General features: G+C 42.5%; 1 protein-coding gene across 1 annotated transcript; it reads left to right on the forward strand.

Moving 5' to 3' along the window:
* The first annotated feature begins 448 nt into the window (after nt 1–448).
* On the forward strand, nt 449–2,394 carry LOC109752200 (RING-H2 finger protein ATL66). The gene has a single exon (XM_020311104.4). The coding sequence runs from the start codon at nt 1,316–1,318 to the stop codon at nt 1,901–1,903; it is 588 nt and encodes a 195-aa protein (XP_020166693.1). The 5' UTR covers nt 449–1,315; the 3' UTR covers nt 1,904–2,394.
* Nucleotides 2,395–25,071: the final 22,677 nt, after the last annotated feature.

The raw sequence follows: 25,071 nt of genomic DNA on the forward strand, positions 1-25,071 counted from the left end.
CCAAAGAGAACCATCCCCTAGAAGCAAAGCCTTCCGTAGGTGGTGAAATGTTTAAACAACAACTATGAGTAGCCGGTAACGTTTTTTGTGCCAATTTACATACGCGAGAGATGACAAGTTTAGTTGGTGATGACAATTCCGCCCTCAGTTTTGATCTTCATTGGGTGGATTTAGCAAGTTGTCAAGAAACACTAGGTGAACTTTTTTTGTGGGTAGTCTGGCTAGAAGCTATGATCGGACACACATGGGTCATAACACATGGTTCCTTGCATTTGCATAAATTTAATTTGTGAAAATAACTTAGACCTGATGAACTATCCCGACCCATCGCCATTTCATAATCTTGCCACCAACAAGAAAAAAAGAAGATCAATGTGAGAGCGGAGAAACCCTAGGAGCACGTCGAAGACCGCGGGCAACCACGAAGAGAGGAGCCTGGATAAGCGGGCAGAGAAAAGGTTGCAGTCTTGTAGATTCTCTCGAGTCACCTGGGCGGGGGCAGCTCGCCGACGAACCCTCGAAACAGATGGCCACCAGCCGGCAGGAGTAGGACGGCCCATTCACCCTTGGCAATGTACGTAATTGGCACAAATTCCAGCCATAAAATCGCCAAAAAAAGAGAGAAATAATTGCCAGTCAAAGATCCCCGTAGAAAACATTCGCCGCTGAAAAATCGCAAGCACTGTGCAGTGCAAAACCATTGGTCTGAATGCATGCGCGCAGCTCGCTCGCTCGCTACATACAAGTCGTCCATCCCATCCCCCGTGGATCGTGACCAGCGATCGGAACCCGAGAATATCGCACCCCCGAGTCCACAGTCCACGGCGACAGAACAGTGCGGCATGCCGCCGTACGTGCCGGCTCGATCCAGTCACGCCCAAGTTGGCAGTTGCCCATCAGCTCGCGGCTAGCTTCCGAGTTCCGCCTCTGCCCCACCGGCCGGAGCCATTTTTCCGAGCTTAAAAGGGACGGCCGAGGACTTTGAATTTTAAAAACCACGCTCCCCATCCAGCAGCTCACTCACTCTCCGGTCGATCGCTCTCTCGCCAGGCCGAGCCACACCGCCACTTGCCCCGATATTTCCTCGCTTGCTTGCTCGTTGGCTCCTTCCACCGATCGCCTGCGCCACAAGCCGGCCGGCAGCGCGCTCGGTCTCCCATGCGCTGCCTTTGACCACCGCAGCTCCACGAGTCCGCACCCCGCACATGGCGTGAGAGCGTGGGCTAGCTGATAAGTCCAAGAAGTCCAAGCTCGTGCACGTCGAGGCTTGCGTGCGTGCAGAGTTCGTGAAGGGAAGGGAAGGAAGAAACCTACTATGGCCGCGCAGGAGGGCGCCGCGGGGACGGCGAACCAGGTGTCGAGGGTGCGGTACGGCGACGTCGACGACAGCAACTTCGCGCTGCGCGGCCGCGCCGTGCCGCTGCTGGCCGGCCTGCTCGCGCTCCTCGTCGCCTTCGTCGCCGTCTGCCTCTACCTCCGCTGGGCGTGCGGCCGGCGCCGCGCCCGCCGCGATGCCGGCCGCGAGGCCTCGTCCTCGTCCGCCGCGGCGTCGCCCGTGCCCGGCCTCGACGCCGACGCCATCAATGGGCTGCCCGTCACGCTCTACAGCCCGCCCGCCTCCTCGCCGGCGCGCTCCCCAACTCGGCAGAAGGGCGGCGGTGGAGACGAGGAGCAGGCGGCGGCGGCGGCGGCCGTGGAGTGCTCGATCTGCATCAGCGCGCTGGTGGCCGGGGACAAGGTGAAGGCGCTCCCTCCCTGCGGCCACTGCTTCCACCCGGAGTGCGTCGACGCCTGGCTCCGCTCCCAGCCCAGCTGCCCGCTCTGCCGCACCCTCCTCCTCCCCGCCCCCGCCGTCGCCAAACCTGTCGACGTTGTCAACGGAGGCCACCCGCCGCCGGTGTGACTCGTCAGCCAGAAGACAACGTGCTCGCACGCCAACTCATCGAAGCATGACAAGCAGGCCCCACCTGTAAGCCACTTATTGCTATAAAGCCCGTCCCGGTTTAGCAACAGAGGCAAATGGCCAATGTGGCTAGGTAACTGGCCCCGGCGACGGCGAGGTGCGTCATCGCCGGCCGGAAAGGCAGCGCCAGCTTTGCCATGGCACGACGGGAGCCGTTCTTTCGCAGGCCGGCCGGCGCCGTGGGGTCGCGTCGTCTCTCCGGCCACTTTTCTACCTTAAATTTTCTGTTCAAGCCTCCAAAGGGAAGGACAGCGGTGTAGGCTGTACATTAAAATTATCTATGTCATGAGTATTGTAGTACCGTCACTGCGTACGCGGTGGCAGCTCAGTGGCTCCCGAGCTAGTGGCATCTCGATCTGTACGTAGTTTAACAGCACTGACACGGGCAGCTCACCCTTAATTAAGTCCCAAGATCTCTCTGCTTGTCACCATCCTGATCGCGTTTGCGTATAGTAATCTGCACTTTTGGGGCAGCTCCCCTAAGTGTGTGCCTATCTAATGACTAATGGAGCGTGCTTTGCGAAAAGGTTGCGTCTCCGAGCAACACCTCACCGTTTCTTCCTTCAACCGTCCCCTCTGGATCTCTTTCGACCGGCGCAATTAATTAGTGCGATGGAGGACTGATTAGGCGACTAAAATTAGTGCAATGCAGGATCAGGATCAGGACGCCCGTCTTCATCTTGCTATGCTAAGCTAGCTGTGCTTCTTACTCCATCGCACTACGTAGTGTACTACAAGAGCAATGCTGTTTGGGTTGGGTTCGATTGATTGTTGGGGTTATCATGAACGCCAGTGGCAGCGCCACGGCTAGAGCACCTTGGATATTTTTCGAGCGGCGCAATTAGTGCGCTGGAAGATTAGCTAGGAAACAACCGGACGTCTTAACATGATACGCAATGCTATATTAGTTTGCCCACCGTGCTTAATGCACCACTAGTACTAACATGATAAGCAATGCTATATTAGTTTGTGCTGGACTAATCGTTGGAGTTATCGTGAACAACAGTCGCGGCAGACACCAGGGCACCACAGCTCTGGCACTGGGTAATATTTTAAACGAGAGTTGATTAGCTCTCACGCATGCCCGGGGTCCTCGTAGTATATGTCAGTCAAGCACATCCATCATCGCGTCGCCTCCAACTGGACATTCGCTCTGATCCAGAAGCAGCAGCAAGTAGCTAGCTAGCATTGGCAAGCAGATGGAACTGGAACAAGATATCCTCGGGACAGAAAAGTGAAAGGGATAACAGGCAAATTTGGTGCGATTCCTTTTTCACTTGTTGCGGACCAGTGCAAAGCAGTATTTTAGTGATTTCGATCTTCCACTTTAATGCAGGATTTGAAAGGGGATGGGGTTATCCCTGCCTGATCAAATCCTCAGCAGCACTAGGCGGTGCCACGCCGTGGTGGTGCCCCACCCCATCTCTTTCCCAGGTGCAATTTGATGAAACCGGTGTAGTAGTGTGGTGGTTGACGGCCCGTCTTTTCCGCCGGAAAGAGGAAGCTGGCTACCGTAACTAGGTAGCGCCAACTTGGAGGCGAGCTACTGATCTGACGAGTGATGATGCCCTCTCGAGGCAGAAATCACGACCTGAGGACGAAATTAAATCACGATCTGACCTGGTCTTGAAAAAATTTCACATAACAGACCATTTGTGTGGCGTCCGACAGCCGGGCGCTGCATTGCACTATGCAGCGCCGTTGTTTTAGGCGTTGCATGCCCGGCGCATCGTGGCAGCCCGGGACCAGGGGCGGCCCCACAGCCAGCCGTGCAGCGCCCAACGCATAGGCGGCACATTTGTAATGTGCAGCGCCTAGCGCTTAGGTGCTGCACAGTGACTTAAGCGCATCGGCCCAGCCTGACCAGGCAGTTCTTCCCCTCTCCAGGAAGTTGCTCTCTGGACAGAGAGCAGCGGCGGCGCCCCCATCGGATCCCCCCCCCCCCCCTCCATCCCTCTCAGATCTGAAGATTTGATCCGTGGATTCGATCTCCAATCCCTCCTACTAGGTAAACTCTTCCGTTCCCTTTCTTTTCCTCCGTAAATTTGTTGCCATTTTAGAGATTTGTCCAAGATTTGGTGGAACCCTTGATTTGCTTGATTTAGGATGTGTAGTCATAGTGGTACTGCCGTAGTGTTGTTCATTAGTTCACAATATATGATTCTTGTTAGTGAAACCCTAGATTGTTTAGTTTTTTTAGATATATATGAGATGGCTCTTTTTGTAGATAACTATGAGATGTTGAGTTTTGTAGACATATATGAGATGTTTAGTTTTTTATAGATATATATTAGATGTTGAGTTTATTTGAAATTTGAGATGTTGAGTTTATTTGAGATATATATGAGAATTTACAATCATTTATTCATTGTGTGAGAAGAAGATGTTGAGATTGTTGTAGTTGAACACATATGAGATGTTTAGTGTATACCGATATTTGAGATGAAGATGAACTCATATATGTTTATTGTTTGAACTTTGTAAGGATGGTTTGGCTTCTCGACGATGTCTACGGCACACAACACCGGGCCTTCATGATGCGCGAGAAAGATATGGTAATAATGAGTAATCTAAATATTTTGCAAAAGATTTGTCATTGACATGCCCTAAGATTTGTCATTGCTTGTTTTTTGTAGAAGCTTGAACCTCTGAAGATTCGGTATCACGGGGTCTCTGGTCCTGCCATGCCCTACGATGAGCGGTACACACCCTACATCCAGCAGGCAGGACTCCTCCTGTGGATTCGGTTGGTCAGCCGGTCCACACCGAACCTCAACGCTCCACTGGTGACCTCTCTTGCTGATCGGTGGAGGACGGAGACGCACAATTTCCATCTTCGGACTGGGGAGATGACCGTGACGCTCGAGGATGTCGCCTTGATCACCGGGCTTCCTATCGACGGGAGGCCTCTATGTATGAGCACCAATTCTGATGGGTGGCGCGAGAAGATGATTGCTCTTATCGGTATGGCTCCTACCGGAAAGGAAAGGAAAGAAGAGAAGAAGAAGAAGAAGGAAAGGAAAGCAGCCGGAGCTGCTTTCACGTGGATTCAAAATAACTTTGCGACCTGCCCTGCGGATGCCACTAATGATGTGATCCAGACACATGCTCATGTCTATATGCGGTACGTTGTCTCGAGGACTTTGTTTCCTGACTCCACGGGCAAGAACACTCCATGGATGTGGCTGATGGCGTTGACCGTCTTCGATAGAGGATGGAGCTGGGGTTCAGCGACTCTTGCTTACTTGTACCAACAGGTAGTTGGTTTGTTTTGCTATCAAGTCATATTCCTTTCGACAATGTTATTATTGAGAAATTCAAGACCACCGGGGTCGAGTTTCTTGTGTCTGAGCAATGCATTGAACAATGTGGCAAACCGCTTGTCGGAGAAAGCGAGACAACAATCTTGAAGATCATCGGTCAACTCCTTGATACCACATGCCCTATAGAAGTTTGCACAAAAGTGCCTCATGCACCATCGATGGTGCAACTTTGTATGTCCGGGAATGTCAACCACCATCGCATTTAGAATTCCTGGATGGCGATCCGATATGACACAAATTTCCCTTTCAGCCGGTAATACCCTTGTTCTCAATTGACGCAAGAACCACTCCCAGTTATCATTGTTCTCCACCTCAACCAAAGAGAAAGCCAAAGGCAACACCCGGTTATTGGCATCACTTGCTATTGCAACCAATAAAGTGCCCTTGTATTGTCCGGTCAAGAATGTGCCATCAATGGCGATGACGGGCCGACAATGCTCAAAAGCCCTCACGCATTGCTCAAAGGCCCAAAATGCACGGCCAAATACTCGGACGGTCCTCCCGTTGTGAATCAATGTTTGGTGCCCATGAGGCTCAACCACGCGAACCATGCCTGGGTTTGTGGCGGCCATAGCTAACAACAACCTAGGGAGTCGGTTGTATGCTTCCTCCCAATTGCCATACAACATCTTGAATGCGGCTTGCTTCGCCTTCCATGCCTTGTCGTACTTCACCTTGTAATGAAAGATGACTTTCACAAGGTCAATGACACTCTTGATGCTCATTGTTGGAAGTGTGGATATTTGGTTGGATAACCTGAAAGCAATGAACTCGTACGTGAGTTGTCTGTGCTGTTGGTACACAAGCTCGCCATCCGCATTCTTGTGTCAGCACATGTGACTTGGCGTACAACTCACTATGCGCCAAGTGGGACCTCCTTTCCATGGCCTTGCACGCACAATCCATGGACATCTTGGCACTTCACATTTAACCGTGTAACGCACATTGACGTCCGAGTTGGCCACTTTATGTGGACGATAATGCGTAACCGAGTAGTTGTCGAGCCACATCTTCAATTCCAAGAAGGATTGAAACTCACAACCGGGATATATCCCGTTCTTGCCATCTTCCAAATCAGGGTGAGAACTTGGCCTAGCTCCAAGAGATATGCATTTACCACCATCCATAACGGCTTCATCCGCGAGACTAAGATCCTTGAACAATGGTGTCTTGTGATCCCGCCCGAATACCTTCTTGAATGCTTGGGCCTCCTTCGGCGTGAAACCCTCCTCATCACCTTCTTCATCGGGACCATCGTCATCCGAGTCCGATGCATATGCACGGGAAAAAGGGATGGATTGGTCAATTGTCTCTTGCACATGATATTGGTCGAGATCACCCACATTGTTGTCATGGAGATCAACTTCGTTGTCATCCTCCTTGTAGTCATCATTCTCCTCTTCAAAAGCTTCAATTTGGTTGTTTGGAGTCGGGCTCAATGTTGGCCAATCTTGTTGCGTGAAATGAGGTTCACTCATTTGATCTTGGTTCATGGGTGGGGGAGTGCTAGCAACTAACGGGGAGGGGGTTCCGGTTTAAATCCAAATGCAAAGTAGACACAACCTTCTGGGAGGCAAATAACTCAAGAGCGTCTAGAGATTTGGCAACCGTCTCCTTGTATGCAACCCAACGTTGCTCGGAGTTGACACGCATTGTCTTCCAATGGATGTGCATTTCAAAACCAACATTATGCCTTCCCTGGAACTCAACAACGTCACTTGGGTCCATCCAATTCAAATCCTTCCTCACTTGTTCCAAGACATCCGCATAGCTAGGACTACTCTCAAACACCATGTCTAGCTCATCCGAGTCTGGCTCAACATTGCCTTTCAAAAAGGCCTCTTTATCCACATGATGAACATAAACACATGTTCTTCCCATCCCTACAATAATAAAAAACACACATATATCAAGTAAGTACTTAACAAAATATTTGCACAAAATACATAAGCCCTAACATATATATGAAACAATAACCCTAACCCCCACTTAACAATAACCACAACCCTAACCATACCATAACCCTAACCCTAACATAAAAACACACATAACCCTAACCCTAGCATAGTATGAAGCCTAACCATACCAAGTTAGCAAAGAAACATAACATGATTCAACACAAATTTCCAAATCCAAGCCAAAACTAGGGTTTCCCCAAACTAGCAAGATTTGAGCAAATGTGACAATTCCTATGGATGAAAACAAGGGGATCGGAGGAGATTACCTTAAGGGAGGGGTTGGCTTCGAAATCCACGGTCAAATACTCCGGATTTGCACGATTTGAGAAGGATTTGAGAGGGGGGAGAGGGGAAGAGAGGAGGGCCGTAAGGCTAAGGGTTTGGGTGGGGTGGGGGTGTGTGGGGTGGGGTAGGAGGGGAGAGAGGGTGGGGCCAGCCTAAGTGACACACAGAATGTGCAACGCCTAAGAAACGGGCGCTGCACGTTACAAGTGTGACGCCTAAGCGCTAGGCGCTGCACATTACAAGTGTGGCGCCTATGCTTTGAGCGCTGCACGGCTGGCTGTGGGGCCGCCCTGGCCCCGGGCTGCCACGCTGGCCGGGCATTCGACGCCTAAGACAACGGCGTTGCATAGTGCAATGCAGCGCCCGGCTGTCGGGCGCCACACAAAATGGTTTGTTATGTGAAATTTTTTCAAGACCATGTCAGATCGTGATTTGATTTCGTCCTCAGGTCAAATATGTGTTTTCTGCCTGCCCCCTCTGGACCGTGCGCGACGATTGTATAGCAGAAGCTGCGCCGCCATTTTTCGCTAACTCAACGGACGGATGCCATGGCGCAAAACGTCATGTTGTCTTGGCGGGACTGCTAAAAAACATCCGCCGATGGTGGTATTTCTCTCGCAAATTAGTCCGGTTTTCTCTCGTGTACCTGGAAAATCTGCCGGCCACCTCGTTCTCGTTCTTGTCACCGACAAGCTTATTACGTCCAGATTGCGCTCACCCCAACCGACTTCAAATGTCCTCCACCGCCTTGCCGGTGACGGCAGCCGTGGAACGAGGGTGTTTTCTCTCTTTTCTGTGCCGATGCTTTCCGGTCAGAAAATTACCCGACGCATGAATCGAGGCCGATCAATGAAGTAGTGCCGTCTCATGGCGGGAGATAGTCTTTGGTTTCTGGGTGTATATACACCTACATGAGGAATAATGATGATAATTACAAAAAGAAATGAAAAATTGTTTAGAAGTTTTTTTGGAATAAATTTGACTTTCTTTTGCACTAGTAAATAAATTTTGCAAACAAAAATCTAGCATTGACTTCAGGGCAAAAAAAACAAAATTTATTTGCTATTATAGGTCTCTATTCACGCTATTTTGACCACTTTTTTTGTTTTTTAAGAAGTCAATGGTTTTTTTCCTTTTTATGGATTTTCTTACAAGTCAATGGAAGGTCAATTTTATTTGAAAAGTATTTTCAGATTTTTTTTCATTTTTACTTAACTATTACTTTTCATACAGGGTGTATATCCACCCATTGACCAAAAGTTCCCCTCCGTCTCGTAGCCCAGTTTTTCTTGTTAGAGGCCATAATGGCTTGACAAAGACCGCCAGGTCTATATCTCTTCGCCCATCGAGAGAGATCAAAGGACTACTCGGCTCTGGCCCTCCCACCAACAGGCCTGCCCAATAATGTGCATATTGAGCATCAATTATTTCTTTTGTCATGACTTCCACGAATGTCATTCTATGATAAAATTTTGGGAACACTTAAAACATGTGTCAATGCCTGGCCAAAAAAATCAGAATTTTTCAAAACTCTCAACTATTTGGATTTAATTGTTCTCCCAAGCTCATTTGAGCTTGAGCTCAGAAACACAGTGTCCTGCTTCGTGGGGGTGATTTTGAGAAGCTTTTATGGTCTCATATCTGTTTTAGAAGCTTCCGCGTCGTTTTTTGGGTTTTTTTTGTGTGTTTTCTATATAAAGTTTCTTTTTTTTTACATTTTCCTATTCCTTTATTTTTTTTTAGAAAAAATCACCTTTTTCATTTTTTTCAAACACACGTTGAGTTTTTAATACAAATTGAACATTTTTTGTATACACATTATTTTTTATACGTGATGAACAAATTTTAAAAGCATATTGAACTTTTGTTTGAATATATTTTGAAAATTTCTCAAATGTTCATTTAACAATTTTATATACAGGCCGAACATATTTCATATACACGATGAATATTTTCCAAATACATGTTGAACTTTTTTTAATATACATTGAACATTTGTCAATTGCATATTAAAAATTTTAAGATACACGGTGAACATTTCTTCAACACAAATTGAATAATTTCATAAATGCCATGAATATTTTTCTTAAACATGCGAAACATTTGTCAAGGTTTACATTTTTAAAAATGTTAAGAACTTTCTTTTTTAATGCTATGAAACTTTTAAAAATTATGCAAAAAAAAGTTACATACTATAATTTTTCTAAATGTCAAAAACATATTTTTGAAATGCATAAAATGTGATGAACAACTTTTCAAATGATATGAACATTTTATAGAAATTGTGCAAACAGACTTTTCATTAATGAACCTTTTTAATGTGAGTGAACGTTTCCACAAATTAAGTAAAGTAATTTACAAAATATATGTCTACTCCCTCTATAAAGAAATATATGAGCGTTGATCACTAGAGTAGTGATCTGTACGCTCTTATAATTCTTTACAGAATTAGTATAATTTTCCGAAATATAAATAAAAACTAACGGAAACAAAGAAGAAAAGAAACGAGTGAAGCAATCTATTGCTCTCTACTGAGCCAACCCACTAAAATCTCCTCGTGGCAATTAGTTTTGCCATCTCGCTAGGCGCAAGATAAAGACCCCCCCCCCCCCCTTTTTTTTTAGACAACAGGCCGCACAGTACTGCTCACACTCTGGAGGAGGGCTACTACGTACCGAATCTCTCCACTTCATTTGTGGACTGAGAAACTACGAGCATGATTGATTTGCTACCGTTATTTGGCTAATAAAATATTGACAATATTAAGTCTTGTTGTATATTGACAACTTCATGTGAGATTAGCAACATCAGCATGTCACCTTTCGCACCAAAGCAATTATGAAAATAACTTGTAGTCAATATTTGGGTAACCAAATATTTGTACAACGCCAAACATTTGCAAGATTGGCTCTATGCATGCATGTGCCAATCTTGCCACTGGAGAGGCGATTCAAATGATACATAGCAGAAGCTGCTCCGCCATTTTTCGCTAACTCGATCGGACGGATGCCACTGCACAGAAGCGAATTGCCAATGAGCACAAGAACAAACCACGTAGTAGTATTACTTTGGTGGAACTAGTAAAAATCATTTGTTGATGGTGGTATTTCTTTGGCAAATTAATTAGTCAGGTTTTCTCTAGGGTACCCTGCGAAAATCATGTTTAAGCCCACTTATCGGTCTAACAATTTAATGCACTTCTTTTTTAGAAAAATGAGCTATCAAGCTAACTAGAGTTAACTAAACGGGCCTTGCGGCGCCTTTTACATCCCCATCCCTCATTCTGGTCTTCGGCAACAAGGTTATTACATTCAGATTGCACTGGCTCTAAGATCCATCTCGTCGGTGCTGGCAGCCGAAGGATGGTTTTTCTTTTCTGAACATGTCCTTTCCGATCAGAAGATAGCCCAAGGCATTAATGCGTTGTAAGTCCACAAAACAATTACCTCCTAAGCTCCCGGTCCAGCCCATTTACGTTCTCTTCCACTTTTCACCGGTGTTGAGAAGCCTCAGGAACCTAATCGATTGTTTTGGTGTTTTAATTATGGTTTTTACCTGTTTCCTTCCGGATTTCTTATTTCCTTTTCGTTTTTTCCAACTGTAAACTTGTGATTTTTTCGAATAAGGGAAAATTCAAAAATCCATGAATATATTTTAGATTTAAAATATTTTAAAAAATTCAGGAATATATACACAAATTCCTGATAAAAATAATCTTCGAAATGATTTCAAGATTGGGGAACATTCTTCACATATGTGAACATTTTCTAAACCTTTTTTGTATGTCGAGAGCAATTCTGAAATCCACAAACATAGATTCTGAATAATTTTTCAAAGTCTTGAACGTTTTTAGATATGCTAGCATTTTTCAAAGTCTTGAACATTTCTTTCAAATGGTAGAAAACTGCAATTTTCAAAACATTTTTTGAATTTCAGTGAAAATCAAAGATAAAATGTAAAAAAGAGAGGAAAAAACAGAAATTAAATGGCGCCCTGCGCCCCAAACATGGGAAGCCCAAACCGCCCGGCGGGGTGCACAGATTTCTTGGCACTATACAACAATGGGCCTAGGTTTTCCAAAGAAAAACACGGTGACTAGGGTGTGGCATTTCTTATTTGCCACTCGTTGCATCAAACTGTCGACCAATTTGCACAGAGCCGAGTGGATAAGGCCCGCCCATTTAGTAGATTATGTTCCCCAAATTTCCTACTTCTTGAACCTACTAGAAGGTTCTCGTCCTTATTATTATTTTTTATTACTAGCAAAAGGGCCCGTGCGTTGCAACGGTAGGGAAAAAAAATCATAATCTCCAATGACAATGACAACATTTTGTTCACATTCATCGCATGATTTTGAAAATTTGTTCACAAATGCAAGAATATGTTTCTTTTTTTAAAATTTATTCACAAATTGAAGCTGTGTTCACATTTTCAAAAAAATATCGTGGTTGTAAAAAAACTTGGTAATCCAAAGAATTATTTAGAATTTCAAGATTTAAAAAAAACATACTATAATATTCTGATCCACACTGGCAGTTAATTCTTCAAAATTCACGCGGGTATATAATCATGTTTAACTACATACCTTCGATCATTTGTGACCATTTTTACAAATTTGGGAATTAATTTTAAAAATCGTGAACATTTTTACTATCTATAAACATTCTTTTAGAATTGTAAACATTTTTTATATTGCGAACGGCTTTAAGAATTTTCTTTTGAATTGGCGAACAATTCTAGAATAGACGATCATTTTTTCTAATTTGTTGGATTTTTTTTAAATCACGAACATTTTTTGAAATGCATGAACATTTTCTGAGTCAGGAAACAATTTATGAATCAATAAACTCATTTGTAATTCACGAACTGTTTTTAAAATTTTAGGACATTTTTTTAAAGAATGAACATTTTTTCAGTTAGCAATATTTTCAGTTTCATTAATAATTTTTAGTACATGCACATTTTTTCAAAATCATGGGGTTTTTTTATTTTACGAACATTTTTTTTCAAAAGTCCGAATATTGTTTTGAATATGCGAACATTTGTAGAAAAATCCGGCGCAATTTTACGAACAGTTTTTTTTGAATTTTTTGTGTTTTCTTGAACATTGTTTTTATATATTTTTTGAATCCACCAATCACTTTCTCCTCTATGTGAGGGGAACCCTTTGGATCTAGATCTTAGAGTTCTTTGTGTTCTCTTCTTCGTTCTTCCTCTCATTTTCCTCCCTAGCATTAGTTGCTTTGGTGGGATTTGGAAGAGAAGGACTTGGGCACCCCGTGTGCCCTTGCCATTGCATTTGGTGCATCGGTTTGAGTTCTTCAAGGTGATACGTGGAAGTGAAGTTGAGAAACTTGTTACTCTTCGGTGTTTGGGCACCCTAGAGCTTGTTCCTCTTGGGTGACTTGGTGCCCTAGACGATTGGTGTTGTCGGAGCTCAATCATTGTGGTGTAAAGCTCCGGGCAATCGTCAGGGTCTCCAATTAGGTTGTGGAGATTGCCCCGAGCATTTTGACGGGTACCGGTGACCGCCCCCGAGGGTTGCCAAAGTGTACGGGTTCGGTGACCGCCCCGAAGGGTTGCCATTTATATGGGTTCGGTGACCTCCCACAAGGGTCCCTTAGTGGAATCACGACATCTTGCATTGTGCGAGGGCGTGAGAAGATTACGGTGGCCCTAGTGACTTCTTGGGGAGCATTATGCCTCTACACCGCTCCAAATGGAGATTAGCATCCGCAAGGGTGTGAACTTCGGGACACATCGTCGTCTCCGCATGCCTCGGTTGTCTCTTACCCGAGCCCTTTACTTATGCACTTTACTTTGTGATAGCCATAGTGTTTCATGTTATATATCTTGCTATCACTTAGTTGTTTATCTTGCTTAGCATAAGTTGTTGGTGCACATAGGTGAGCCTAGTTGTTATAGGTTTTGTGCTTGACAAATTAACCGCTAGGTTTCTTCCGCTTTTGTTCAAACCTAAACCGTAATTATTTTAAAGCTCCTATTCACCCCCTCCCCTCTAGGCAACATCCACGATCTTTCAGTTATGCTGCCCAAGCATTGTGTCTCAATTCTTGGTATAATACCCTTGAAAGTAGTGGTGCTGGGCTTGACTCTTCTCGGCTCAATATGCATTTTGTTGATGGTATCAGCATACATCAAGTTGAGACTGCTGCCTCCATCCATTAGGACTCAGGTGAAGTTGGCTATTGAATCTGGCATTTACCGCTCCTTCCTCGCCGTCGCTGCCATTTCCTTTGCTTCGGCGCTTGTTTTTAATACATTGAGGTTTGTCGTTGCCGTCACTCACCTCAGAAGTACCCGGGCCGCCTCTATGGATGTTTCAACAAGCAAGCCAGCTATCCTCTCCTGCGCAAAATTGAGTCATCAGGTGTGTGAGGGTGGCCATTGACCGAGGCTTTTCCTGTCCAAACTCTCTAGCGAGCCATTCATCACGGATGCTATGCTTGAAAGATGCTATAGCCTCCTCATTCGGACAATTAACTATTTGATTTTTCTTGGTCAAGATTCCAGAATTTTCTAGCTGACTCCACTGGCTCTTGCATGATATGACCGAGGTCATCAGCATCCGGGGGTCGGACATAAGTGCCCTAAAAACTTGCTCGGAAGGCATCTTCGAGGTGCTCCTAATTGCCGATGGAGTTCTCAGGGAAGCTGTTGAGCTAATGTCGTGCCGAACCCCTAAGCTTCTCTGGCAAGCGTGGTGGTGATCACCTCGGGCCATGTGGATGTGCATGAGGAAGTCCTCAATCCATACCGATGTGTCGGTGGTTCTGCCGTACTGCTCGATATTGATGGGTTTAAACACGTCTGGGAACTGGTGCTGCATCACTGATACGTCCATTTTGCATCATACTTTTATGTTGATATTTATTGCATTAAGGGCTGTTATTACACATTATGGTACAATACTTATGCCTGTTCTCTCTTATTTTACAAGGTTTACATGAAGAGGGGGAATACCGGTAGCTGGAATTTTGGACCGGAAAGGAGCAAATCTGAGAGACCTATTCTGCACAACTCCAAAAGTCCTAAAAATTTATGGAGAATTATTTTGGAATATATAAAAAATATTGGGCGAAGAAATACCAGAGGGGGACCCACCAGGTGGCCACAAGCCTGGGGGGCGCGCCCTACCCCCTGGGCGCACCCCCGAGGCTTGTGGGCAGGTCTCCGGTTCCCATCTTCTGCTAGATGGAGGGTTTTCACCTAGAAAAAAAATTAGAGGATAGCTTTCGGGAGCAATCTAGAGCTCTGGCAGAGTGATTCTGCCGGGGATACTTCCCTCCCGGAGGGGGAAATCGAAGCCATCATCATAACCAATGATCCTCTCGTCGTGAGGGGGTTAATCCAAGGTTGTTAGAATCGCGATTCTGTTGTACGATTCTACGACTTTACGATCCAAACTAACCCCTCTGATTCTATGACTTTAGTTCATAGAATCTACATTTCTATGATCCTGATAGTGAAGATTCTACGATTTGTGATCCTACCATCGGAGCTCCATCCGATTCAAAATCGCGATTCTGACAACCTTGGGTCAATCTCCATCAACATCTTCACCAGCACCATCTCCTCTCAAACCCTAGTTCTTCTCTTGTATCCGATCTTTGTCTCAGAACCTCGGATTGGTACCTGTAGATTGCTAGTAGTGTTGATTACTTCCCGTAGTTGATGCTAGTTTGTTTATTTGGTGGAAGATCATATGTTCAGATCCTTAAATATAATTAATACCCCTCTGATCTTGAACATGAATATGCTTTGTGAGTAGTTACTTTTGTTCTTGAGGACATGGGAGAAGTCTTGTTATAAGTAATCATGTGACTTTGGTATTTGTTTGATATTTTGATGAGATGTATGTTGTCTTTCCTCTAGTGGTGTTATGTGAACGTCGACTACATGACACTTCACCATGTTTTGGGCCTAGGGGAAGGCGGGAAGTAATAAGTAGATGATGGGTTGCTAGAGTGACAGAAGCTTAAACCCTAGTTTATGTGTTGCTTCATAAGGGGCTGATTTGGATTCACATGTTTCATGCTATGGTTAGATTTATCTTAAGTCTTCTTTCGTAGTTGCGGATGCTTGCGAGAGGGGTTAATCATAAGTGGGAGGCTTGTCCAAGTAAGGACAGCACCCAATCACCGGTCCACCCACATATCAAATTATCAAAGTAACGAACGCGAATCATATGAGCATGATGAAAACTAACTTGACAGTAATTCCCATGTGTCCTCGGGAGCGCTTTGTTTTATATAAGAGTTTGTCCAGGCTTATCCTTTTCTACAAAAAGGATTGGCCCACCTTTCCGCACCTTAGTTACACTTGTTAATTGTTACCCGTTATGAATTATCTTATCACAAAACTATCTATTATCGATAATTTCAGCGCTTGTAGAGAATACCTTGCTGAAAACCGCTTGTCATTTCCTTCTGCTCCTCGTTGGGTTCGACACTTACTTATCGAAAGGACTACGATAGATCCCTTATACTTGTGGGTCATCAAGACTCTTTTCTGGCGCCATTTCCGTGGAGTGAAGCGCCTTTGGTAAGTGGAATTTGGTAAGGAAAAAATTATATTGTGTGCTGAAATTTACTCTTACTTGTCACTATGGAAAATAATCCTTTGAGGGGTTTGTTCGGGGTATCTTCACCCCGATCGAAAGAACAAAGAGTTGCTCCTCAACCTACTGAACCTACTGAAAGTGTTTATTATGAAATTCCTTCTGGTATGATAGAGAAACTGCTAGCTAATCCTTATGCAGGAGATGGAACACTACATCCTGATATGCATCATATCTATGTGGAGGAAGTTTGTTGATTATTTAAGCTTGCAGGTTTGCCCGAGGATGAAGTCAAGAAGAAGGTCTTCCCTTTATCTTTTAAGGGAAATGCATTGGCATGGTATAGGCTATGCGATGATATTGGGACTTGGAATTACAACCGATTGAAATTGGAATTTCATCAGAAGTTTTATCCTATGCATCTAGTTCATTGTGATCGGAATTATATATATAATTTTTTGCCTCGTGGAGGAGAAAGTATCGCTCAAGCTTGGGGGAGGCTTAAGTCAATGTTATATTCATGGCCCAATCATGAGCTCTCAAGAAAAATTATTATTCTGAATTTTTATGCTCGGCTTTCTCGTAATGATCAATCCATGCTCGATACTTCTTGTACTGGTTCTTTTATAAAGAAGACTATTGAATTCAAATGGGGTTTATTGGAAAGACTTACAAATGCAGCTTTGAAGATTGGGAACTCGACGAAGGTAAGGAGTCAGGTATAAACCATAAGTTCGATTGTGTTAAATCTTTTATGGATACCGATGCTTTTCGTGAATTTAGCACTAAATATGGACTCGACTCTGGGATAGTAGCTTCTTTTTGTGAATATTTTGCTACTCAGGTTGATCTCCCTAAGGAGAAGTGGTTTAAATATCATCCTCCCTTTGAAGTAAAAGTAGTAGAACCCATTGAAGCTAAAGAAGAAACTATTACTTATAATGTTGATCATGTTATTCCTACTGCTTATATTGAGAAACCACCTTTCCCTGTTATAGTAAAGAACATGCTAAAGCTTTAGCTGTGGTTCGTAAGAGTTATACTAGAACACCTACACCCCCTGAACAAATTAAAGTTGAACCTAGTATTGCTATGGTTAAAGATCTCTTGGTCGATAATATTGATGGGCATGTTATTTATTTCTGTGATGAAGCTGCTAGAATTGCCAAACCCGATGAAAAAGATGAACATAGATCAGTTGTTGGCATGCCTGTTGTTTCTGTTAAAATAGGAGATCATTGTTATCATGGCTTATGTGATTTGGGTGCTAGTGTGAGTGCAATTCTTTTTAACTTATATCAAGAAATTATGAATGATATTGCACCTGTTGAAATAGAAGATATTGATGTTACTATCAAGCTTGCTAATAGAGATACTATATCACCAATTGGGATTGTTAGAGATGTTGAAGTCTTGTGTGGGAAATAAAATACCCTACTGATTTCCTTGTTCTAGGTTCCCCACAAGATGATTTTTGTCCCATTATATTTGGTAGACCTTTCTTGAACACTGTCAATGCTAAGATAGATTGTAAGAAAGAAACAGTTAGTGTAAATTTTGGGGATGTTTCTCATGAGTTTAATTTCTCCAAATTTCGTAGACAACCTCGTGATAAAGAATTACCTATTAAAGATTCAGTTATTGGTCTTGCTTCTATTGCTATGCCTCCTACCGATCCTTTAGAACAATATTTGCTAGACCATGAAAATGACATGTTCATGAATGAAAGAAATGAAATAGATAAACAAATGCATGTTCTGAAACACAACTTGCTTGTTGAGACTCTTGGAGATCCTCTACCACCCAAGAGTGATCCCGTGTTCGAGCTTAAACAATTACCTGATATTTTGAAATATGCTTATCTTGATGAAAAGAAGATATATCCTATCATTATTAGTGCTAACCATTCAGAGCATGAAGAAAAGAAATTATTCAATACTCTGAAGAAGCACCGCGCTGCTATTGGATATACTCTGAATGATCTTAAGGGCATTAGTCCCACTCTATGTCAGCACAAAATTAATATGGAACCTGATGCTAAACCAATTGTTGGTCATCAACGAAGGTTAAATCCTAAGATGAAAGAAGTGGTACGAAATGAAATATTAAAGCTTCTAGAAGCGGGTATAATTTATCCTATTGCTGATAGTAGATGGGTAAGTCCTGTTTATTTTGTCCCTAAGAAGGGAGGTATTACTGTTGTGCCTAATGATAAAAATGAATTGATTCCACAAAGAATTGTTATAGATTATAGAATGGTTATTGATTTTAGAAAGTTAAACAAAGCAACTAGGAAGGATCATTATCCTCTACCTTTTATAGATCAAATGCTAGAAAGACTATCAAAACATACACTTTTGCTTTCTAGATGGTTATTCTGGTTTTCTCAAATACTTGTATCACAAGAGGATCAAGAAAAAACTACCTTTACTTGCCCTTTTGGTACCTTTGCTTATAGATGTATGCCTTTTGGTTTATGCAATGCACCTACTACCTTTCAAAGATGTATGACTCCTATATTCTCTGACTTTTGTGAAAAGATTGTTGAGGTTTTCATGGATGATTTCTCCATTTACGGAACTTCTTTTGATGATTGCTTGAGCAACCTTAATCGAGTTTTGTAGAGATGTGAAGAAACTAATCTTGTCTTGAATTGGGAGAAGTGCCACTTTATGGTTAATGAAGATATCGTCTTGGGGCATAAAATCTCCTAAATAGGTATTGAAGTTGATGCTATTGAAAAAATGCCATGTCCTAAAGATATCAACGGTATAATAAGTTTCCTTAGTCATGCTGGTTTCTATACGAGATTTATTAAAGACTTCTCTAAAATTTCTAGGCCTCTCACTAATCTCTTGCAAAAAGATGTTCCATTTGTTTTTGATGATGATTGTGTAGAAGCATTTGAAATACTTAAGAAAGCCTTAATTTCTGCACCTATTGTTCAACCACCTGACTGGAACCTACCTTTTGAAATTATGTGTGATGCTAGTGATTATGTTGTTGGTGCTGTTCTAGGACAGAAAGTTGATATGAAATTGAATGTTATTCATTATGCTAGTAAAACTCTAGACAGTGCTCAAAGAAATTTAGCTACTACTGAAAAATAATTTTTTGCAGTTGTGTTTGCTTGTGATAAGTTCAGATCTTATATTGTTGATTCTAAAGTAATTGTTCACACCGATCATGCTACTATTAAATACCTTATGGAAAAGAAAGATGCTAAACCTAGACTTATTAGATGGGTTCTTTTGCTACAAGAAATTGATTTACATATTATTGATAGAAAAAGAGCTGAGCACTACTGGAAACAGAGAATTTTCCATTAGTCAGCTCTTTGTCGTCTGCTAGCAGAAGGCAAAGAAAGACTTTGTCGCCCGCTTATAAAAAACGGACGACAAAGACATGGCTGACGTCAAAGACACTATTTGCCATCAGCCAGTTCTTTGCCGTCTGCTAGCAGACGGCAAAAAAATGTTGCCGTCCGCTAGCTGACGGCAAAGAGGTGGGGTGGGGTCCACTGGAGGGAGGCTTTTTTCAATGGCCCACCCCACCTCTTTGTCGTCTGCTAGTGGACGGCAAATAGGACACTACCTAACGGCCCTAACGGCCCACCCCCTCCTCTCTCTCTCTTCTCTCTCTCCCTGATCGCATCCCACCGCCGCCCCCAACCGCACCCCGCCCCCCGCCCCCGACCACACGCCACCCCGGCCCGACGCCCCACCGCCCGGCCCCTGATACGTCTCCAACGTATCTATAATTTTTTATTGTTCCATGCTATTATATTATCTATTTTGGATGTTTAATGGGCTTTAATATGCTCTTTTATATTATTTTTGGGACTAACCTATTAACCGAATGCCCAGTGCAAATTGCTGTTTTTTTTGCCTATTTCAGTGTTTCGCAGAAAAGGAATATCAATCGGAATCCAAACAGAACGAAACCTTCGCGAGGATCTTTCTTGGAACAAACGCAGTCCAGGAGACTTGGAGTGGAAGTCAGAGACGCAACGAGGCGGCCACGAGGCAGGAGGGCGCGCCCAGGGGGTGATATGTCCCCAACGTATCTATAATTTTTTATTGTTCCATGCTATTATATTATCTGTTTTGGATGTTTAATGGGCTTTATTATGCACTTTTATATTATATTTGGGACTAACCTATTAACCGAAGGCCCAGTGCAAATTGCTGTTTTTTTTGCCTATTTCAGTGTTTCGCAGAAAAGGAATATCAAACGGAATCCAAACGGAATGAAACCTTCGCGAGGATCGTTTTTGGAACAAACGCAATCCAGGAGACTTGGAGTGGACGTCAGGGAAGCAACGAGGCGGCCACGAGGCAGGGAGGCGCGCCCAGGGGGGGTAGGCATGCCCCCCACCCTCGTGGGCCCCTCGTAGCTCCACCGACCTACTTCCTTCGCCTATATATACTCTTATACCCTGAAAACATCCAGGAGAGCCACGAAACACTTTTTCCACCGCCGCAACCTTCTGTACCCGTGAAATCCCATCTTGGGGCCTTTTCCGGCGTCCTGCCGGAGGGTGAATCGATCACGGAGGGCCTCTACATCAACACCATGGCCTCTCCGATGATGTGTGAGTAGTATACCACATACCTTCAGGTCCATAGTTATTAGCTAGATGGCTTCTTCTCTCTCTTTGGATCTCAATACAAAGTTCTCCTCGATCTTCTTGGAGATCTATTTGATCTAATACTTTTTGCGGTGTGTTTGTCGAGATCCGATGAATTGTGGGTTTATGATCAAGATTATCTATGAACAATATTTGATTCTTCTCTGAATTCTTATATGCATGATTTGATATCTTTGCAAGTCTCTTCGAATTATCGGTTTAGTTTGGCCTACTAGATTGATCTTTCTTGTAATGGGAGAAGTGCTTAGCTTTTGGTTCAATCTTGCGATGTCCTTTCCCAGTGACAGCAAGGGCAGCAAGGCACATATTGTATTGTTGCCATCGAGGATAAAAAGATGGGGTTTATATCATATTGCTTGAGTTTATCCCTCCACATCATGTCATCTTGCTTAATGCGTTACTCTGTTCTTATGAACTTAATACTCTAGATGCATGTTGGATAGCGGTCGATGTGTGGAGTAATAGTAGTAGATGCAGAATCGTTTTGGTCTACTTGTCACGGACATGATGCCTATATACATGATCATGCCTAGATATTCTCATAACTATGCGCTTTTCTATCAATTGCTTGACAGTAATTTGTTCACCCACCGTAGAATATACTGTCTTGAGAGAAGCCACTAGTGAAACCTATGGCCCCCGGGTCTATTTTCCATCAGATTAATCTCCCGCCAACTAGCTATTTCTGTCGCTGTTTATTTTGCAATCTTTACTTTTCAATCTATACAACAAAAATACCAAAAATATTTATCTTATTATCTTTATCATATCTCACTTTTGCAAGTGGACGTGAAGGGATTGACAACCCCTTTATCGGGTTGGTTGCAAGGTTCTTAATTGTTTGTGTAGGTACTAGGGATTTGCGTGTAGTCTCCTACTGGATTGATACCTTGGTTCTCAAAAACTGAGGGAAATACTTACGCTACTTTGCTGCATCACCCTTTCCTCTTCAAGGGAAAACCAACGCATGCTCAAGAGGTAGCAAGAAGGATTTCTGGCGCCGTTGCCGGGGAGATCTACGCACAAGTCAAGACATACCAAGTACCCATCACAAACTCTTATCCCTCGCATTACATTATTTGCCATTTGCCTCTCGTTTTCCTCTCCCCCACTTCACCCTTGCCGTTTTATTCGCCCTTTTTCGTTCGTCTCTTTTTGCTTGCTTCTTGTTTGCTTGTGTGTTGGATTGATTGTTTGTCACGATGGCTCAAGACAATACTAAATTTTGTGACTTTTCCAATACTAACAACAATGATTTTATTAGCACTCTGATTGCTCCTATTACCGATGCTGAATCTTGTGAAATTAATGCTGCTTTGTTGAATCTTGTCATGAAAGATCAATTTTCTGGCCTTCCTAGTGCAGATGTCGCTATCCATCTAAAAAACTTTGTTGATTTGTGCGATAGCAAAAGAAGAAAGATGTGGACAATGATATTGTTAAATTGAAGCTATTTCCGTTTTCTCTTAGAGATCGTGCTAAAACTTGGTTTTCTTCTTTGCCCAAAAATAGTATTGATTCATGGAATAAGTGCAAAGATGCTTTTATCTCTAAATATTTTCCTCCCGCTAAGATCATCTCTCTTAGAAACGATATCATGAATTTTAAGCAACTTGATCATGAGCATGTTGCACAAGCTTGGGAGAGGATGAAATTAATGATACGTAATTGCCCTACACATGGTTTGAATTTATGGATGATTATACAAAAAAATTATGCTGGATTGAATTTTGCTTCTAGAAATCTTTTAGATTCGGCCGCGGGAGGAACTTTTATGGAAATCACTTTAGGAGAAGCTACTAAACTCCTAGATAATATTATGGTTAATTATTCTCAATGGCACACCGGAAGATCTACTAGTAAAAAGGTTCATGCGATTGAAGAGATTAATGTTTTGAGTGGAAAGATGGATGAACTTATGAAATTGTTTGCTAATAAGAGTGTTTCTTCTGATCCTAATGATATGCCTTTGTCCACTTTGATTGAGAATAATAATGAATCTATGGATGTGAATTTTGTTGGTAGGAACAATTTTGGTAACAACGCATATAGAGGAAACTTTTCTAGTCCGTTCCCTAGTAATTCCTCTAATAATTATGGTAATTCCTACAACAACTCTTATGGAAATTTTAATAAGATGCCCTCTGATTTTGAGACTAGTGTTAAAGAATTTATGATTTCGCAAAAGAATTTCAATGCTTTGCTTGAAGAAAAATTTCCTAAGATTGATGAGTTGGCTAGGAACATGGATAAAATTTCTCTTGATGTTGATTCTTTGAAACTTAGATCTATTCCACCTAAGCATGATATCAATGAGTCTCTCAAAGCCATGAGAATTTCCATTGATGAGTGTAAAGAAAGAACCGCTAGGATGCGTGCTAAAAAAGATTGCTTTGTGAAAGCGTGTTCTTCCAGTTTTCATGATAATAATGATGAAGATCTAAAAGTGATTTATGTGTCTCCTATTAAATCTTTGTTTTCTAGTATGAATCTTGATAATGATGGGACTGGTGATGAGTCAACTTTAGTTAAAAGGTGTCCCAATGATTCGGAGTTTTTAGATCTTGATGCAAAAATTGGTAAAAGTGGGATTGAAGAGGTCAAAACTTTAAATAGCAATGAACCCACTATTTTGGATTTCAAGGAATTTAATTATGACAATTGTTCTTTGATAGATTGTATCTCCTAGTTGCAATCCGTGTTAAATTCTCCTCATGCTTATAGCCAAAATAAAGCTTTTACCAAACATATCGTTGATGCTTTAATGCAATCTTATGAAGAAAAACTTGAATTAGAAGTTTATATCCCTACAAAACTTTATGATGAGTGGGAACCTACTATTAAAATTAAGATTAAAGATCATGGATGCTATGCTTTGTGTGATTTGGGTGCTAGTGTTTCCACGATTCCTAAAACTTTGTGTGATGTGTTAGGTTTCCGCGAATTTGATGATTGTTCTTTAAATTTGCACCTTGCGGATTCCACCATTAAGAAACCTATGGGAAGGATTAATGATGTTCTTATTGTTGCAAATAGGAATTATATGCCCGTAGATTTCATTGTCCTTGATATAGATTGCAATCCTACATGTCCTATTATTCTTGGTAGACCTTTCCTCAGAACGATCGGTGCAATTATTGATATGAAAGAAGGAAATATTAGATTCCAATTTCCATTAAGGAAAGGCATGGAACACTTTCCTAGGAAGAAAATTAAATTACCTTATGAATCTATTATGAGATCCACTTATGGATTGCATACCAAAGATGACAATACCTAGATCTATTCTTGTTTTTATGCCTAGCTAGGGGCGTTAAACGATAGCGCTTGTTGGGAGGCAACCCAATTTTATTTTTGTTCCTTGCTTTTTGTTCCTGTTTAGTAATAAATAATTCATCTAGCCTCTGGTTAGATGTGGTTTTATGTTTTAATTAGTGTTTGTGCCAAGTAGAACCTTTGGGAAGACTTGGGTGAAGTCTTTGCGATCTTGCTGTAAAAAACAGAAACTTTAGCGCTCACGAGATTAGCTGCCATTTTTTTTACTGGAGAATGCTTTTAGGTTGATTATTTTTGCATATGATTAATAGATAAATTACTCACGTCCACCAATTTATTTCAGAATTTTTGGAGTTCCAGAAGTTTGCGTTTGATACAGATTACTACAGACTGTTCTGTTTTTGACAGATTCTGTTTTTCGTGTGTTGTTTGCTTATTTTGATGAATCTATGGCTAGTATCGGGGGGTATGAACCATAGATAAGTTGGAATACAGTAGGTTTAACACCAATATAAATAAAGAATGAGTTCATTACAGTACCTTAAAGTGGTGGTTTGTTTTATTTCGCTAATGGAGCTCATGAGATTTTCTGTTGTGTTTTGTGTTGTGAAGTTTTGGGTAAAGATTTGATGGATTATGGAATAAGGAGTTGCTAGATCCTAAGCTTGAGGATGCCCAAGGCACCCCAAGGTAAAATTCAAAGACAACCAAAAGCCTAAGCTTGGGGATGCCCCAGAAGGCATCCCCTATTTCGTCTTTGTCTATCGGTAACTTTACTTGAGGCTATATTTTTATTCACCACACGATACGTGTTTTGCTTGGAGCGTCTTGTATGATTTGAGTCTTTGATTTTTAGTTTACCACAATCATCCTTGCTGTACACACCTTTTGGAGAGACACAAATGAATCGGAATTTATTAGAATACTCTATGTGCTTCACTTATATCTTTTGAGCTAGATAATTTTGCTCTAGTGCTTCGCTTATATCCTTTAAAGCACGGTGGTGGTTTTATTTTATAGAAATTATTGATCTC

The sequence above is a fragment of the Aegilops tauschii genome, chromosome 1 (assembly GCF_002575655.3).
Source record: "Aegilops tauschii subsp. strangulata cultivar AL8/78 chromosome 1, Aet v6.0, whole genome shotgun sequence".
NCBI lineage: Eukaryota > Viridiplantae > Streptophyta > Magnoliopsida > Poales > Poaceae > Aegilops > Aegilops tauschii.